Source organism: Colius striatus, chromosome 3, assembly GCF_028858725.1.
Source record: "Colius striatus isolate bColStr4 chromosome 3, bColStr4.1.hap1, whole genome shotgun sequence".
Lineage (NCBI taxonomy): Eukaryota > Metazoa > Chordata > Aves > Coliiformes > Coliidae > Colius > Colius striatus.
In genome coordinates, this window is record NC_084761.1 from 46,440,560 (window position 1) to 46,459,157 (window position 18,598).

Genomic DNA, 18,598 nt, shown 5'->3' on the forward strand with positions numbered 1-18,598 from the left:
TCTGCTTTCAGGTTAGAGATGTCTAGGTATATGGAGTGTGGAGCAGTCCAGGAACAGATTTTTCTCTAGCTGGGAGAACAATGATTAGTCTTTGTTTTTTTGAGTTTGGCTGTTCATACATGGGACCTCTCCCAGTTGTTGTGTCAGGGTTTCTGCTGGCTGAGTGTCAGGAAAAGGGGCTCAGAGCAAGGTGGTAACAAGCCCATGTTTAAGCAACTTCTTGAGGGGGAATACAAGTTAAACTGACTAATTTTGTATGGGAAAACAATGTATTTTGTTAGCTCACTACAGTAAGCAGGAGAAATAATTTGTTGCTTCCATCTAGATTATATCCACATCATTAGAGTCATAGTGTCCATATGGAGGCCATCTTGGGCATAGCAATCATGAAATGATAAGAGTTTTAGATTCTTGGAGATGGAAGCAGGGATGTCAGCATAACTGCTATCTTGGACTTCTGGAGGGCAGATTTTGGCCTGTTCATGAACCTGATTGACAGAGCATGTTAGGTTCATGTGGAGTCATTTTTGGTAATGGGGAGGGGGCTGCGATGGTGGCCTCTGTAAAAAGGTGTTCAAAACTTTCCCCAGCTCTGTCAGACCCACCTCTGTGGATGAGACTATTGAGCATCTCCACAGTCACTTTTTAAGAAGCCAGAAGAGGAGGAGTTGGTGGAGGTGGAAAGAGTTAGATGAGAGAGAAGCAATCACGTAGACCCAAAGGTCAGTGAGGGAAGAAAGGAGGAGGTGTGCTGGAGCAGAGACCCCCCTGCATCTTGTGGAGAGTAATTTCTGTGGAGCTTCTTTCTGAAGGGAAAAAATCTTTGTTTCAGAGGCTTGAAAACCACAGCAAAGCCATCCTGTGCTTCCCTCCACCCCATTCCCTGCACCAGGACATTGTTCCAGGAGAGGGCTGTTATATAGGCATGTGCGCAGTGGTTGGGCCTGCACTGGCAGGTGTTGCTGGAACTGATGGGTCAGGCAGTCACTTGCAAATTGAGCAGGGTGTTGCACGTGGTAAGAAACATGCATCCTCTTGCAGCATTTCTTGATGACTTAGTGATTTTTGTTTTCACGTCAGCACAATTCTCATGTTGTCCTTGGTTACAACCAATTAATGAGTAGACGGACTGTAAAGCTACGGAATTGGGGGCAGGTACAGCCACAGCCAGAGCCAGATGCTGTATATTTCTCAAGCAGCTTGCCCAGTAGCATGTGTTAATGTATCAGCTGGGCTCTTAACAAGTGCCAATAAAGTAATTCAGCAAAGGCTTCAAGTTTTCTCCACGTTCAAGCTGCTGTGAATTCAAAAGCCACTCTCCCCTTTTCTCTTTGCACTTAAAAGTGCCACTGAGAACAGTGGATTTAGATGGCAGCTTCCCGGGGAGGTAGAAAGAGGGAACAGCTTCCAGCCAGGGCTTTTGCTTTAAAGGGTGGGGGAAAGCGTGATAAAGGAATCAGGTAGACAGAATTGCTGTAAAGAGTGCAGTTTCAGCAGATGGGTGGTTTATTTTCATTGCAGCTCTTTGGTTGATTACGGGGTGGGACGCTGGTCTGGGAGGCTTGGCTAAGGAGGTCAGAGCAGTGCACTTGCAGGAGCACTTCAAAAGACCAGGTTCCAGTGTATTGGACAGAACTCGTATCAGCAACCTGACTGCTTTGCAGCTGGCTAAATTCTTGGTGCAGGAAATCAGACGTGGCAAGATTTGAAACAGACACACACCAGTCAACATGAGCACAGCAGGCAAAGTAAGCAAAGGTTGATATTGGAAAAGTTTCTTTGCTTCAGCTGAGTAATGCTTCTTTAAATGCAATTTCTTTGCAGGGACACCATAAGTCCTGGTGGTATTGCATAGGTGACTTTAGGTGGAAGCTGGTACAGAAGAGCTGCCTTTATTTGCAAATCACTGTACTCTCCTAGGGAATGAGTTTACACTATTTAAGGTGATGATTTATTTGTTTTTAAACAGGGAGGTAACATAAGGTAACAGCACCAGAATGAGAAAAACCTCTCTCCATGGTTAGCAAATGACTTTATATCTCTGATTGCACATTCTAAAATGTGACACGGTGTAGTAAGTGTCCAGATAAATGTGTTATCAGCTATGTCAGTTTCTGCTCTCAGTTCCCATGGTGATTTAAACTATTTTTAGCTTCTTTATCATTCATATCAGTTTGTTTTCTAAAAAAAAGAAAGATATAGTTAATTTTGAGGGTGTAATTGTGCTGATGTTAGGACAGTCGTTAAATTTGAATATGCATATAACAAGACTGGAGCTTAAGTTAATGTAAGACCAAAAGTAAGTATCACATGCAATGCAGTACTGAGCTGGGGCTGGAATGAGTATTTATGTTATTTCTTTGCTAACTGACAAGAGAGATAAAGCTTAATACCAGTGCTGAAGGTAGTATGTGTTGCTTCTTGCACTATCTGAGAGATGCTAACATACACCCAGAAACATGCAAGAGAGGTGAATGGTCAGGAAACTTGCTGGAATGCACCTTAAGAAAATACCAGGATCATTTGCTGTTACTGACAGCTGTCTTCACTCTTCTGAAACAAAGCAAAACAAGAGAAAACAAATGTAAAGTTCTCTTTAATGCTGAGATACTGCAAATGCAAACTTGCTTGTAGCTCACTTGTAGGTAAATTCACCAAGTTCAATCTTCTGCCCATCCTTGAGCTGAGCATGGTAAATTAATTGTTGTGATGTAACAAAACTGCCTGGTTTTTACTGTGTTGATCTGAGAGTAATTTGTGAGTTTTGTGCAGTTTACCTGGCCAAGCAGCATAATCCTTATGCTCTCTAAAAGACTATATTATTACACCCACCCTCCCCTTGCTGCAGTAACTTGTAAGAAACAAAACCCTATGACTCCAGCTAATGCCTGCATTAATAGATGAAATGGGTGAAATACATACATGAAATGCTGTTGGGGCACCTCTGTTATCCTAGTATCGTCAGTAGAAGTTCACAGGGACCCAATCATTAGAGAAATAGTTAACCAATGACTAATTGTAGGAGAGATTTATTTGTTTTCACCAATCCACAGTTCTTGGCTACCTTTATTCTTATAAATGCCACGTGGGCTTTGCATGTGGAAGTTTTTAAATCATTCTTCTGCCATGTCGGGTACAGTTTAAATAAATATATAAGCCCTTAAGTAACTTTCCTTTAAAATACGATCTGTGCCCTAACTTGTGATTTATTTTTACTAATCACACTTGCATTTGACACATGAAATGTTAAATTTAGTGCAAACCTCTCTTGAATCTGTCTTTTTGAAAGCATTGTGCTCATTCCCACTATAAGTCTGACTGCTGAAAACTCACTATTTTATTTCACATGCTTAACATTTCCAACTAATTATTTTCTTTGTTACCAATTGATAGTTTATTGGTAGTCAAACATTATTTCTACAACTACTTGAAAAGCTTTGATATCAAAAGTTACTTGCTTTTTTTTTTTTCCCCCCTGAGCACTTGGGAGAACACTGGTGTCAGGTTGTCTCAATCCCAGGTTGACAAGGCCTGGTGCTGTATAAAGCTTTGAGATGGGCAGAGAATAGCAAGGAAGAACAGGAATTGAAATGGGGACAGGCCTCACTACCTTCAAATAGACTAGGAGTGAGCTTGCAAGGTGGAAACAAGCTGTCTTCTGTCTGAGAGCCTGGCATTGAGGAATGACAATACTCCTCTCTCTTCTAAGAACATTTTTCTCTCCGTGGCAGATGATCAGAGAAGCCCTGAGGCCTGGCAGCACCTGGACAAGGACTGCAGACCTAAGGGACAAACTTTAGCCTAACAGACAAAAAAACCTATTTTGAGTATTGAGAGTACCCTCACCTGAGTTAAATGTCCTTTCTGAGAAGCAAAGTACCGTAGCACGGATAATCTTGCACTAAAGGGACTGCTGCTTCTTCAAGATTGCCTCTGTGTAGTGCTATGTCAGTTTACATAGGTGTCGTCTCTGTCATCTCCTCATGGCTGAACTTGGGTTTAATAGAATGTTTAGAAACATGTATTAGCTTCCAAAGTCTATCCTTAGCAATTTTGTCAGTTGCTAACCAAGGGAGTTCTAGGCAACACACGTTGTGACAGTGAGCCATATCCAAGAAGACACAATATAGACCAGTAATTCCATATGGCAAAAATAATCCTCCAAGGAAATTAGAAACAGAGAAGAAGCAATGAGGATGGATAAGGAGACTGTCCTAGGAGACTAATATACATGTTACAGAAAGCTTTGTATGACAGAAATAAGAACAAAGTGAGGCGTGATCTTGGTGAGGGAAAAAAGCGGGTTTACACTGGGCTTTGTTGTTCTCTTTTTTGTTGCATTTTGTGTTTGGAGTGATTTTTCCCGTAGTTTTTCCATCTCCTCCACCAAATAGGAGCAGAAGTTTCACATGCAGAAATGTAAGAATCTCTCTGTATGGTGACTTGCAAGTGCCATTCCCATTTTAATTTATCTGTTTGCAGGTTATCAAATGTAAGGCAGCAGTAATGTGGGAAGCCAATAAACCGTTTTCTATTGAGGAAGTGGAAGTTGCCCCACCAAAAGCACACGAAGTTCGCATCAAGGTATGAAGAGTAAAATTTAAAGCAACTACTACAACTTGCATTCTATGCTGCTGTTTATCAGAATTCTTTCTATAGATTTTTAGGATCCAGTTGGAAAACATCCACTAGATGAGTATAGCATAGCAACTATTCAGAGGAGCCTTGCTTTGTAGATTAAAAATTAATACAAACTGTGAAAATAATGAATCACATAACCAAAAGTGGTTTTACCTGTAGATTTATTGTGTGCATAAGTGATTTTGGAGGGAAGCAAGTGACTTCTACAAATACGTGGTATCATTTCACTTCTGCATGTGATTTGACATAGTTAAATGCTAAAATGTTCTTGTCTTTTCTCTAAATCAGATCGTGGCCACAGGGATCTGTCGATCTGATGACCATGTGATAACTGGTGCACTGGTTGTGCCTTTTCCAATAATTCTTGGGCACGAAGCAGCCGGTGTTGTGGAGAGTATTGGGCAGGGAGTAACTTCAGTCAAACCAGGTAAGAAACAACAGTGAACACGAACCCTGTACTGAATTTCCAGACTCCTGCTTAAGTCAAATACGATTAGTTACATGCATGAGGACTTGTCTTGCAGAGGGAAATGTTCCAACTTTGAATTTTTTCAAGGATACCTTAAAGGAAGCTATGTACTGTTTATATCTTTCTGTGTTCCCAATATTGATTTATTTTCAGATTTTCTATTCAGTTTCTTTTGGTTTTGGCAAAAACATCTGCAGCTTGTGTTCCACCTACATATCACTTATCCTGTCATAGGATTAGGAACATAGGATCTTTGCTGTTGGTCATAGAAAATCGGGTCTTAGCTGCAGGTCCTTTAGTTTCACAGAATCACAGTATCACAGAACGGTAGGGGTTGGAAGGGACCTTTAGAGATCATCTAGTCCAACCTCCCTGCAGAAGCAGGGTCACCTAGATCAGGTCGCATAGGAACATGTCCAGGAGGGTCTTGAAGACCTTCAAGGAAGGAGACTCCACAACCCCTCTGGGCAGCCTGTTCCACTGCTCTGTCATCTTCACAGTGAAATAGTTTTTTCTTATGTTTAAGTGGAACTTTTTGTGTTCCACAGTTTACCCAACTAATGTCTCTCCCTCAAAAATAAGACAAAGCAAGATGCTAGACAACATGTCAAATATCTTCTTTTCATTCCCTTAACAGCTAAATAATCCGTTGACTTCAGCAGACTGGAACTTAGGTCTATGTGTTCAATTACTTCATTTTAAAAGTACCAGGGAACAACTGGGGTGCCCAGCCTGCTGCAGGCTTTTCTTGTGTGCAGCACCAGTGCTGGTGAATCAGCACTGCTCCCTGAGGGCTGGATTGCTCAGAGGACACTTACCTGGACCAGCAGTGAACAAAGTCTGCATAGAAATGCACAATTTCATCTAGGCATTTTGTTACAATACCTAAGTAATTCACTTTTAACACCCACATGCTTCCAGCGTCTTTGTTCATACTGGCAACAAGTCTGAAGTCTGTCTAAAGCAGGTTGGTATGTGTGATTGAAAAATTTTTGTCAGAGATTTCTGCTTTAACTCCAAACTAATATGTATTATGCAGATTTCAGTGATAGCTCTAACTGCTTCTTCTTTGATGTCTGGGTTTGTAAATGACTCTGTTGTACAATTCTAGTTGCCATGTATTTCCAGGTGAGCTGAAACAGCAGGCCAGAACATGCATATACACACACATACAAAATCACATTTCTTAGATGTTGCTTAATCTACACGTTCAGGTTCTAAAAAAGACCCCAAGACGGGCAAAGTTTCTTTAGCAGAATGATTACTAAGGCCATATGACAGTTCTAAGTGTGAGTCAGAGTAATGGAGGCCTTTCATGTCCTGTAGGTATTTTCCATTTTTTAGCAGAAATCAAAGTTTTCCCTCGACTTTCAAAATATCAAGGATTAGCCACATTTTAGAACTGCCAAATCACAAAACAATCTGTGTTAGGGATTACCTGCTTAGAGGTTATATTTTTGCTCTAAAAAGTGCACATCAGTTAGAAAATTGCACCTGGAAGCTGGGTTTTACTTTGGTAGTTATATAATTATGGTAGAGAATTAGAGATGTTGTCCTAGTGGATGCCAGTTTTTACCTTAGTTTCTTTACTTGTGTATTAGTATTTTCCTGTAAGTTAGAAGATGCATTAAGCTGCTGAATGAGTACTTCAGGAATGTCAGTAGCCAACACAGTTTTACGACATAGCTCAGACTCAGTTCTATGAAAGACACCAGAAATTTCACATATTGAAAATAGTTGTCATAACTTTGTCCTAATGATGTCCTTTATAAACGAGAGCTTGTCTGTCTTCCAAGGGCAGCAGAAGGAAATGAAACCACCACTGCACTCCTAGTGCATATTAATTTAGGGATTAAATACACTTGCTTCATGGTTTTACTTGCATGATTCTTATTTGCCTTTCTTCATCTGCTGTCATTACCATTCTATTTCTAGGAGACAAGGTTATTCCACTCATAGTTCCACAGTGTGGGGAGTGCAAGAGTTGCTTAAACACCAAGGGTAATCTGTGCAGTAAAAATGAGTGAGTGTTCTTGAGTTATCTGCAACTCTTTTTTGATTTTTATTCATACAAAACTGATCACATTGAACACATCTCACTTGCCATTGTTTCTGGTCATCTTTCAAACAGCTTTAGTACAGCTACTGGATTAATGTCTGATGGCACCACTAGATTCACCTGTAAAGGAAAAGCAATTCACCATTTTATTGGTACAAGTACCTTCACTGAATACACAGTAGTGGATGAATTTGCCATAGCCAAAATTGACTCTGCTGCTCCTCTGGAAAAAGTTTGTCTAATTGGCTGTGGATTTTCAACTGGTTATGGGGCTGCTGTGCAGACTGCCAAGGTAAGTATCATGCTGGGTGGTTCTGGTGTCCTGTGTGGTCTGTTCAGGACTGTGTGGCCTCTGAGTGGGTTGTCAGCATGGCAGCCAGGAGGCGTAGACTCTGTTGAGGGTGGAAAGAAGATGCTAGTTCTTTTCCTACTTCAGTTTCTCTGTTTCCAAGGTACTCAAAAGTCTTCAATTCAAAATCCTGTAAAAATATTTATTACCATCTATTAAGTTTTCTCCCAAAGCTTTATCACCCCTAGAAATTTGTTGCATCAGAGCTGATTTGGTTTACTGTAATTTAAATGTAGAAATACATGGAAGCTTACATATACAACACATATACAACACTCATAATTTGTAGCAATACATAGACGTGACTTTTACAACTGGCACTGTGCCCCCTGGAGTAGCACTACAGATTTTAACATCACTGAAATATAAAGCATCATTAAAAGAAATGTGTCTATAAACATGAAACTGAGACATGTAGTGAAAACCTGGTCTCAGAAATGTATTTTAGGGACAATTTATTTTAGTCCCATGTAGGATTACAATAGTATAGTTGACTACTGGAGTAGGGGGTATGCATGTGCAACTTCTGTCTCAGCAGGTAATTGATAATAAGAAAATGCATCGTACTTTACCTTTACAGTAACAATGTGTCCCATTTATGTGATTATTATAGGTGGAACCAGGCTCCACCTGTGCCGTCTTTGGCCTTGGAGGTGTTGGCCTCTCTGTTGTGATGGGCTGCAAGGTGGCTGGTGCTTCCCGCATCATTGCTGTTGATACCAATAGCAACAAGTTTGCCAAGGCCAAGGAGCTGGGAGCCACCGACTGTGTCAACCCAAAAGATTTCAAGAAGCCCATTCATGAAGTGTTGATTGAAATGACTGGCGACGGTGTGGACTACTCATTCGAAGTCATTGGCCGTACCGAAACCATGGTATGGAACCAAATGATGTGGTCAAATGAGGCATTATCTTGTTACCACTGTTGTCGCTTGCTCACTAAGCACTGAGTGTGAGGAGCCGCGAGCCACTGGCAAAGTCTCAAGCTAACTTCAAACCTGTTAAGTCCAGCTCTCTGCCATGGAGATGCAGGGACAGAAGCACACTCAAAAAATTAGCCAAGGGAACTTCTATGTAGTCCCCTGGCATAACCACGGGACGTTTCACTATCTGCTTGCCAACAGTGACTTGTCATTAATGACTAAGACAAAATGGGGAAGGAGGACAAAGCTAGGACGTACCGAACCCATGACAGGAGACACAATGTTGTGAGCAGATCCAATAGAAGTTGTTTGATGTGATTTCAGTTAAAACAAAAATTAATCGCAGGCTGAGCCCAGAGAGGAGGAGAAGGAATTCAAACTTTTCCGCCCCAGTGGCAAATATTGCATGACTCTGGGTTGCCTTTCTGTTTCCAATGCAGACTGCAGCCTTGGCCTGTTGTCAGTGCAACTATGGAGTCAGTGTGATTGTGGGACTACCCCCTGCGGCACAAAACATCAATTTTGACCCCATGCTCCTCTTCACTGGTCGCACTTGGAAAGGGTCTGTTTTTGGAGGTAAGCACTTGGAAAGATGTGATTTAACTCACTGTAAATCATCTTGAAAGAAATAGGATTGATCTAAATTCATTGCTTAGGTTGGCCTATGGGAAGTAAGACTGATAGCTATTTTGCTGACAAAGAAGCACAAAGAGAAGTAAATGTAACCGTTAGTTAATGGCAAGAGAAGGAGAGAGAAAAACCAAGAGGGAGAGAGGGAGGAAGAAGAGGCAGAGAAGGAGATAAAAAGACAAAAAAATAGAGAAAAAGAGGAGAAGAAGAAAGAAAGGGGAAATTAGGGAAAAAGACAAATGGAGAAAAAGGAGGAGGGCGAAGAGACAATGGAGAAGTGTGAAAAGGAGAAAGATAAAGGGACAAGGGGAGAAAAAGAGAATATGACGAAAAGATGAGGGAGAGAGGAAAGAGGGAGTAGGAGAGAAAGAGCAAGAGCAAAAAGAAGAATGAGAGGGATAGAAAAAGAATATTAGAGAATGGGAGAGAAGGAGAGTCAGCATTCCAAAGGACATCGGGGGTCAGACCCACTAGATTTCCACATAAGCTCAGCCCCTTGCCAGCTGCCATCAGTCCCTTCCAGTTTTTTTTTCTCTTCTAGGCTCTCCCAGCAGAGTCCCACACTCAGCAAGCTCTGACTTGCTCAGAACTTGTTTCCAACGACAGGTTTTCTCACTCACAACCGATTCCTCTGTATTCAATGGACACCTGAATAAAATAGCAGAGACAAATCAGATTCCTCTGGAAGGGCATCCTACTATTTATTATGTCTTTGTAAAGTTAAAGACATGCTGCAATATTTCATCATGCTATTCTGCTACAGAAAGTTTATATAAAATTTAATCTGCCATCAGTTTTGTCTGTTTTCACAAGGATTCAATGTGTCGTTATCCATTGTCTGTGGTTTTTTTCAGGCTGGAAGAGTAAAGATTCAGTCCCTAAACTGGTTGCTGACTATATGAAGAAAAAATTTGTTCTAGATCCATTAATAACCCACACACTTCCTTTCTCTAAAATCAATGAAGGATTTGATCTGCTAAGGACAGGGAAGAGGTGAATATTGTTTAATTGTAAAGGGGCTACATGAATAATCTAAAGGAGCTATATGGTAACTGACTGCATGTCAGAGAATGGAGAAGGCAACCCACTGTGCCACGTAATCTCTCCCAGAGTTGTGTCAGTGGGGTGCATCTGTAGTAATAAAACCAGCTTTAGCTTTTGAAATGCAACATCTTTCCTTGCAAAAGAACTTTCTGATTCTAGTTTGAGCAAAGATTCTGAGTGGCAGAGAGAGAAAAGATCACACAAATGAGGTGGATTGGGAATTGGATTGGGAGGTAACTAGTTGAAGGAAAGAAGGTAGAGAGTTGTGATCAATAGAGCAAGGTCTGGTTGGAGTCTTGTGTCTAGTGGAGTCCCTCAGGGTTCAGTGCTGGGACCAGTACTGTTCAATTTATTCATTAATGACTTTGCTGAGGGAACAGAGGGCACTGTCAGCAAGTTTGTTGATGATACTAAACTGGGGGGAGTGGCTGACACACCAGAAGGCTGTGCTGCCATTCAAAGAGACCTGGAAAGGCTGGAGGGTTGGGCAGGAAGAAATCTAATCAAATTCAACAAGGGCAAGTGTGGAGTCTTGCATCCGGGAAAGAATAACCCCATGTACCAGTACAGGTTGGGGAGTGAACTCTTAGTACTGTAGGAGAAGGGGACCTGGGGGTCTTCGTGGACAGCAGGATAACCATGAGCCAGCAATGTGCCCTCATGGCGAAGAAGACCAATGGCATTCTGGGCTGTATTACAAGGACTGTGGTTAGTAGGTCGAGAGAGCTTCTCCTCCCCCTCTAGTCTGCCCTTGTGAGACTGCATCTGGAATACTGTGTCCAGTTCTGGGCCCCTCAGTTCAAGAAGGACAGAGAGCTGCTGGAGAGAGTTCAGTGCAGGGCCACCAAGATGATGGAGAGCATCATCTCCCTTATAATGAAATGCTGAGGGAGCTGGGGCTCTTTAGCTTGGAGGAGACTGAGGAGTGATCTCGTTAATGTTTACAAACGTGTAAAGGGCGGGTGTCAGGAGGATGGAGCCAGGCTCTTCTCAGTGATGTCCAATGATAGGACAAGGGGCAATGGGTATAAGCTGGAACATAAGAGATTGCAAAGAAACACAAGGAGAACTTTCTTCACCTCTCCAGTGATGGAACACTGGAACGGGCTGCCCAGGTGAGTTGTTGAGTCTCCTCTGGAGACTCACCTGCACGAGTTCCTGTGTGACCTACTCTAGGTGGTCCTGCTCTGGCAGGGGGGTTGGACTAGATGATCTTTCAAGGTCCCTTCCAACCCTTTCGGTTCTGTGAAATGAGGAGGTCTCTGCCCACGACCCATCAGAAGAGAGCTCACAACCAAGGAAGCCTAGGAAAGCCAAGCTGTAGAGTGTCAGAGGTTTGCTACTTTGCATTCCAACAGATGTCTTAGCATGAGGAACAGGAACACTGAAACAGCTCGTGTTTACTGGAAGAGCAACTCGCTGTTCCTCTTGTAATTTAGGGAACACAGTCCCAGTGCAACTAGTTCTAAAGTCACTGGGTAGTTTACCTGAACTTCAGAGCTTTGCAATAAAGTACTCAGTGTATATAAACCCATTTAAAATTCAGAATTCACCTCTGGTGCATTCCTCTGATGTTGTGAAAGCTCAATAGATTCTGTTTTCAGTTAGTTTAGCTGTTACTTGCTCTAAATATAAAAAGCCTGTAACACAAGAATTTAGCCCCGAGGTTTGCTCTTGGGTTCTAACTACACAGCACAGACTTAATTTTTTGAGTGTTCTTGTTTAAGATGTGCTATAAATGTTACGTTTTAGATTTGAGTGTTAACAAATGGGGAAGTGGTGAGGATACCATCAGCTTTGGGAACATGCTGACAGACAGCCTGAAGCCAGAAGCATAGAATCATAGAATGGTAGGGGTTGGAAGGGACCTTTAGAGATCATCTAGTCCAACCCCCCTGCAGAAGCAGGTTCACCTAGATCAGCTCACATAGGAACATGTCCAGGCGGGTTTTGAAGATCTCCAAGGAAGGAGACTCCACAACCCCTCTGGGCAGCCTGTGCCACTGCTCCCTCACCCTCACAGTGAAATAGTTTTTTCTTATGTTTAAGTGGAACTTTTTGTGTTCCAGCTTCATCTCATTACCCCTTGTCCTGCTACAAGAGAAAAAAGGGATGTCCCAACCTCCTGACATCCACTATTTAGATATTTTTAAGTGTCAATAAGATCTCCCCTCAGTGTCCTCTTCTCTAGACTGAACAGCCCCAGTTCCCACAGCCTTTCCTCGTATGAAAGATGTTCCATTCCCCTGATCATCTTGGTGTTGTTGCAACTCCATATTTTTACTGAGGGAAACACTTCAGTGTTTAATCTCAGAGTAAGCTGCGTCATCCCAAGGTTCCCCTTAGAGCCATTTGTATCTAGGGAGAGGTGTTTGAGCCCTCCTCCCAGGCTACATTTGGTGTTTGATTGCTAGAAGCCCCAGGCTTTGTGAGTGAAGGCTCTGTGGTCTTGCATGAATTTTGTTCTCTGCTCTGCAGCAAGGTTTGCACATCTACCCTGTCCTTGTGCTGCAAGATGGAGCTGGGAGGGGCGGGGAGGGAGTACCCTGGTTAACAGCAATAGCTTAGATTTTCAGAGGAAACAGCAGTGTTCTGCTGATGTAGGCCCAGGGGCTTTTCTACACTTGCTAACTTGTCATTTTGTATTGTAGTATTCGCAGTGTCCTGGTGTTGTAGGATTCAACAGATGGCTCAGCACCAGTACAAACTTCGTTATCCTCCAATACAACTGACAGGAAATGCAAACAGATGGGTCTGCAAGGTCTGCCACCACCACCCTTGAGTAGAAGGATCAATTTCAAACCCTAGACTTCAAGCACAGCATTTATAGATCAAATAAGCTTTTCCCTCTTACCTCTTTCTCGTAATTCTTGCTTTAAATCCTTGTATTGTGCTGCAACTTTATTTTAATATCTGGTTATGAACTATAGGACTTGCTGCCGTCTTATGTGTTATGAAAATTACATCCCATAGAAGAGAAAATATGTAGGACTGAAGCAGATGCAAGAAGCATGGAGTAGAAGAATTACTGAACAGGCCACAGAGGTCTCTCTATTGAAGGATGTTTGAAAATGCTTCATCTTCACAAATGTTTTTGTCGTGCTCTACTCTAATGTGACATTGGCTATGTGAACAACAATTTAGCAAAGAGCAAGGGTGTAGAGAGTTTTGTGGAGACTTGGCTAGAGGAAAGAGGACATGACAGAATACAGCTGGTTAGGCAGTAAGCATTAAGCGATAAGATATTGGACCCTTGCTCAAGGACGTGGTGCCCTTGAGTAAGAGAGTTGTATAATAACAGGATGAGAAAACAGGAACTTAGTTTGGGTTGAGCAGCCACAAGCATCCAAAGTATGTTGAAACAGGGGCAGGATTGATATTTAACTGGGAACCAATGATGAGCTTAGCTTTTGCAGTATGTATGAGCCTGATTATTGTATCTATAAAAGAGTTGTATCTTTGCAAATAAAGTTGAGACTTGCTAGCACTACAGGGTGTGACTGTCTCCGGTGGTCTTCAGCACAAGGGAAGCAAACTTATACAAATTTCTCTTCAGCATGAGGACAGGAGAGCAACTCTACTAAGCTGCTGAACAGCCCACAGCAAGAGGCTCACTTGAAGCTCTAATGAACAGGAACACCTAAAGACAGCAAGTGAAAACTACACATATCCAAGCTCCATATACCAAAGTTTTGTGTTTGAGGGTTGGGCTTTTTTCCTAAGTTTATTGGTCTATTGCTTCTCCTTCCTTCCTCCTTCTCTGGCTGAAGGGTCTGTGTGGTCGCCTCCATCTTGTATCACTCTTACACCTCCTGCCAGCACTTCAAATTCCCCTCGCAGAGGCGCCAGATTGGCCCAGCTGGGCCGCAGATGGGTGTGAACCCAGGAGACGGGGAGGGTTGGGGGGAAGAGTCCACAAACTCTTTACCAGGTCTTCACTGCAACTCACTCCCCCTGTTACCAAGCAAAAGCTGCTCCTTGCTAAACCAGAACAGACAGCAAGTGAAAACTACACATATCCAAGCTCCATATACCAAAGTTTTGTGTTTGAGGGTTGGGCTTTTTTCCTAAGTTTAAAATAAACTACTACATGATTGTCTTCTTTGTTGCAGCCATCAAACTGTCCGTGTTTTTTTAAGGATCAGTCTCAAATTTTTGAAGACTCTGACTGGAAATTAAGCCTTATTTTTAGCTCTCTCATTATTTAACAAGTTGATTTAATATTTAATAAATACGTGTGAAGAATTAATATGTATTTAAGAAAGTGCCACTCATATAAATATGGAATGATTAGCATTGAAATGTGATAGGTAACGGTAGTTAGTCCCAGGGAATACTGGGACTCTCCCAGAGAACAGGATTGCCACTGAGAGCAGGTCATTCTGCTAAACAAACCCTTCTTTCCATGCTAACCATTGGACTTGTAACACTATTAACACTTTCTGACCTCTCTTGAGCAACCCTTATCTTGTTCAATAGCCCTTTGAACTTCTGGAAATCCATCAACAAAATCAGCAATGACACAGTACAAATCACAAACACACAAAAGAGTTATCAAAGGTTAACAATTCCATCTTGTCAGTTAATTTACAGCAATTTCTGGACTTACAGTCACAGAATCTTAAGGGTTTGAAGGGACCTTGAGAGATCATCTAGTCCAATGCCCTTGCCAGAGCAGAACTCACTTTGTCTCGCTATAAAAGTTACCAGTAGTTCTCTTTTTAAGCATAAAACAGTATGACTGCAGGTACTAACATCAATATAACTTGTTGCACGCTTTAACATGCACAACCTTTCTTTAAGTACAGACAAAGCTGCAGAGCAACAGTACCAACTCACCTCTCCACATTCACATAGATGTCAAATGCTTTGCAGAGATGTCAGCTATCCATGGTGCTTTACAACTGCAAGCAGGGCAGTCAGCAGTTCTGAAATCTCTGTTGTCTTCACATCACTGTTGGATTTGCACCTTTGATGAAGGACAGCATCACCCGGACGTTGTAAGGAAAAGAGTATTACACACTTGAAAGATCTTTTTACGAGCATTTTGCAGGCTGTAAGATCAACAGCAGAGGCTGGATGCGTCATAAGAGGCATGAAATACCAGTACATGTAGCACTGTTCACATTTATGTCCTTATGTATGAAGTGTTACCTAGGAAGCAGATGAATCATAGAACCACAGAATGGTAGGGGTTGGAAGGGACTTTTAGACATCTCTAGTCCAACCTCCCTGCAGAAGCAGGTTCACCTAGATCAAGTCGCATAGGAACATGTCCAGGCGGGTCTTGAAGATCTCCAAGGAATGAGACTCCACATTCTCCCTGGGAGCCTGTGCCAGGGCTCCCTCACCCTCACAGTGAAATATTTTTTTCTTATGTTTAAATCAAACTTCTTGTGTTCCAGCTTCATCCCATTACCCCTTGTCCTGTTGCTAGCTACAACAGAAAAAAACGAATGTCTCAACCTCCACCATTTAGATATTTGTAAATGTTAATAAGATCTCCCTTCAGTCTCCTCTTTTCTAGACTGAACAGCCCCCGTTCCCGCAGGCTTTCTTCATAAGAATGACTTCATTATCTATCACGCTATTTGAAAAATGTGTTGGTTTCTTTGGAAAAGAAAAAAGAGGTCATCAATTGGCCTAGTAATTAGTAATTCAGCTAGTTGTAAGTTGCACTTGCCCAATTATCTTCAGCCATTGGCAGGTGAACACTTGTGCAAGGCCCAGTGAGTCATGAAGAGCCATATTGCTACTGCAGTGCCACCTGGCGGGTTCCCATCATGGCTTCTGAGCATGCTGGTGGAGCAGGATGTCTGCACAGCTCAAGCATCTGCCCATGGTGCATGTTTACTCTGGGCACAATGGCGTGGAGGCACAGGCATGGGCAGCTGCCAGGTCCACAGGGCGTTCTGTCATCCTCGTTGCTTGTGAAGGCCTTGTGACCAGCCGTGACTCCATGAGGGCCACAGGAATATGGTTCAGCTGCCTTTTCCTTCAGCCAGTGACCATGTTGCTGCTGACTTCCCAACAACCTGGGAATTCTCCTACCCCTTTAGTAACCAGTACTAAGTGGGCCAGACATCAAATTTCAGCAAACAATTAGGGAGCTCCTCAAATTCTGATCGATTCCTAAAACACCACTAGTTTTGAAGCTGGGCAAATAATTGTGTTTGGAAGACTAGCAAACACATTTTGCTTTCCTGCTGGAAAGCAGCTCTGTGGAGAGGGGGCTGGCACTTCTGGTTCACAGCAAATTTGGTATGGGCTAGCAATGTGCCCTTATAGCCAAGAAGGCCAATGGCATCCTGGGATGCATCAAGAAGAGTGTGGCCAGCAGGTCAAGGGAGGTTCTGCTCCCCCTCTACTCTGCCCTGGTGAGGCCTCATTTGGAGTCCTGTGTCCAGGTCTGGGCTCCTCAGCTCAAGAGGGACAGGGAACTTCTGAAGAGAGTCCAGCAAAGGGCTACAAAGATGATCAGGGGACTGGAACATCTCTGTTACGAGGAAAGGCTGAGGGACCCAGGGCCGTGTAGTCTGGAGAAAACTGAGGTAGTGTAGTGGTTCTGTATGGGCCAGGTTTTGGTAGCAAGGGTGCTGCAGGGGTGGCTTTTCTAAACAAAGAGCTTCTAGAAACTTCCCCTGTAGCTGAAAGAGCTAATGCCAATCAACTCTAAGATGGACCCACCACCGACCACAGCCAAGCCAAATATTGATTGAGGCAATGCCTCTGTGATTAACATATTGGGGAAGGGGAAGAAGTTGCTGTGCAGATGCTGAACTGTAACAGCAACAGAAGCGAGTGAGAATGTGAGAATAACATTTCCGTTGAAATCAAGGTCAGTGGAGAAGAAGGGAGAGGAGGTACCTCGGCACTACAAGAAAGACTCCCTTATGACCTGTGGTACAGCCCATGGTGAGGCAGTTGTGCCCCTGCAGTGTGTGGAGGCCACTGGGGAGCAGAGATTCAGGCTGTGGAGGACCCCACGCCAGAGTGGCTGGATGCCTGAAGGAGGCTGTGACTCTGTGGAAAGCCCACCCTTGAGCAAGTTCCTGGCAGGACTTGGGAATCTGTGGAGAGAAAAGCCCACACCACTGCAGGTTTGCTGTCAAGTCTTGTGATGCTGTGGGGGATCCATATTGGAGCAGTCTGTCCCTGAAGGACTGTTCTCCCGGTGGATGACCCATGTTGGGGCAGGGTGTGAAGAGCTTACCCCAAGGGAGGCCCCATGCTGGAGCAGTTCATGAGGAACTGTAGCCCATGGGAAGGACCCAGGTTGGAGAAGTTCGTGAGGGACTGTCTCCCATGGGAGGGACCCCACAGTGTAGCAGTAGGAAGTGTGCTGAGGCCTCCCCCTGAGAAGAAGCAGTGACAATGTCCATCTGTAATAAACTGACCGCAACCCTCATTCCCCATCCCTTGTGCCCCTGGGGGGGAGGAGGGAAGAGTCTCGGGAAGAGGGAAGGGTGGGGGGAGGTGTTTTAAGATTCAGGTTTTGTTTCTCATTTCCCTGCTCTGTTCTGATTGTTCATTAATAAATACAGGACTTGCTGCCATCATACGTTTTATGAAAGGTTTGGATTTTTTAAAATGGCTTTTAACATGTAATTTTTCAATACAAGGAAAATTAAGGAAACTATTTCTTTGGTCCTTCATAACACTGCACTCTTAACAGGTTTGTGCATGCAGCTCAGCACAGTAAGACTCCAGGTCAGAACTATGTATCCGTCATAAATTATTTTAGCATTCCACTACCTGGAGGGTAGGGAAGTTACTCTAGAGACTAAAATTCATGGTGATCATGTGTTTGAATTAATAATTTCAGTAGAAGATGTCTAAGTAAATCATAGACTTACATACTGGAGAATGTCTCTCCACTGGATATTTTACCAAATTACCACTTCCAAGCATTGTAGATAAAACTGCTGTGTTGTTCTATGTTGTGCTTTGTGGTTTGCTGGGGTTTTTTTATCTTTGTATCTCTTTCCTGGGGATGTCTTAGTGGTTTTACTAGCATGGTTTTAGATCTTTGGCTAATTTATACAAGTGCATCTGATGCTTGGGGGAAAGTGTGAAGAAAATGAACATGCACCATTAATTGGTTCCATTAAATAAAGAAGAAATTTCTTAAACTTTAAGTGTGAATATAGAGTAAATGGGAAGAAACTGGTGACTGGTAATAGTTTGCAAGACATCAAACATAAAGCATCCTATTGCTTTCTATGTTTGTAATATGAAAACAGGAGCAGAGGTTATTTCTCTATCAGCAAACATGGTCAACATTGACTTATCTTTTGAAAGCACTTCCAGGCAGACATGCATGGTAGAAGATCCAGTGAAGTAAGAGGATTGTGTGCTAACGTTGACTGACTAGTCTGTGTCAGCAGAAAGAGTCCTCAAAGACTTGGATTAATCTAGTCCAGTAAGGTTAATGATTTGAGGATAAATTTATCAACAGATTAAATCTTAACAGCAAATCCTTAA

The 18,598-nt window shown here is 42.8% G+C and overlaps 1 protein-coding gene across 1 annotated transcript; it reads left to right on the plus strand.

The window, feature by feature from the left end:
• Positions 1-1,648: 1,648 nt before the first annotated feature.
• Positions 1,649-13,509, plus strand: LOC104550762 (alcohol dehydrogenase 1). Its single transcript, XM_061992543.1, has 9 exons — positions 1,649-1,748; positions 4,483-4,584; positions 4,930-5,068; positions 7,046-7,133; positions 7,242-7,461; positions 8,132-8,392; positions 8,881-9,016; positions 9,925-10,063; positions 12,766-13,509. The coding sequence occupies exons 1-9, from the start codon at positions 1,731-1,733 to the stop codon at positions 12,788-12,790; spliced, it is 1,128 nt and encodes a 375-aa protein (XP_061848527.1). The 5' UTR covers positions 1,649-1,730; the 3' UTR covers positions 12,791-13,509.
• The last annotated feature ends 5,089 nt before the right edge of the window (positions 13,510-18,598 follow it).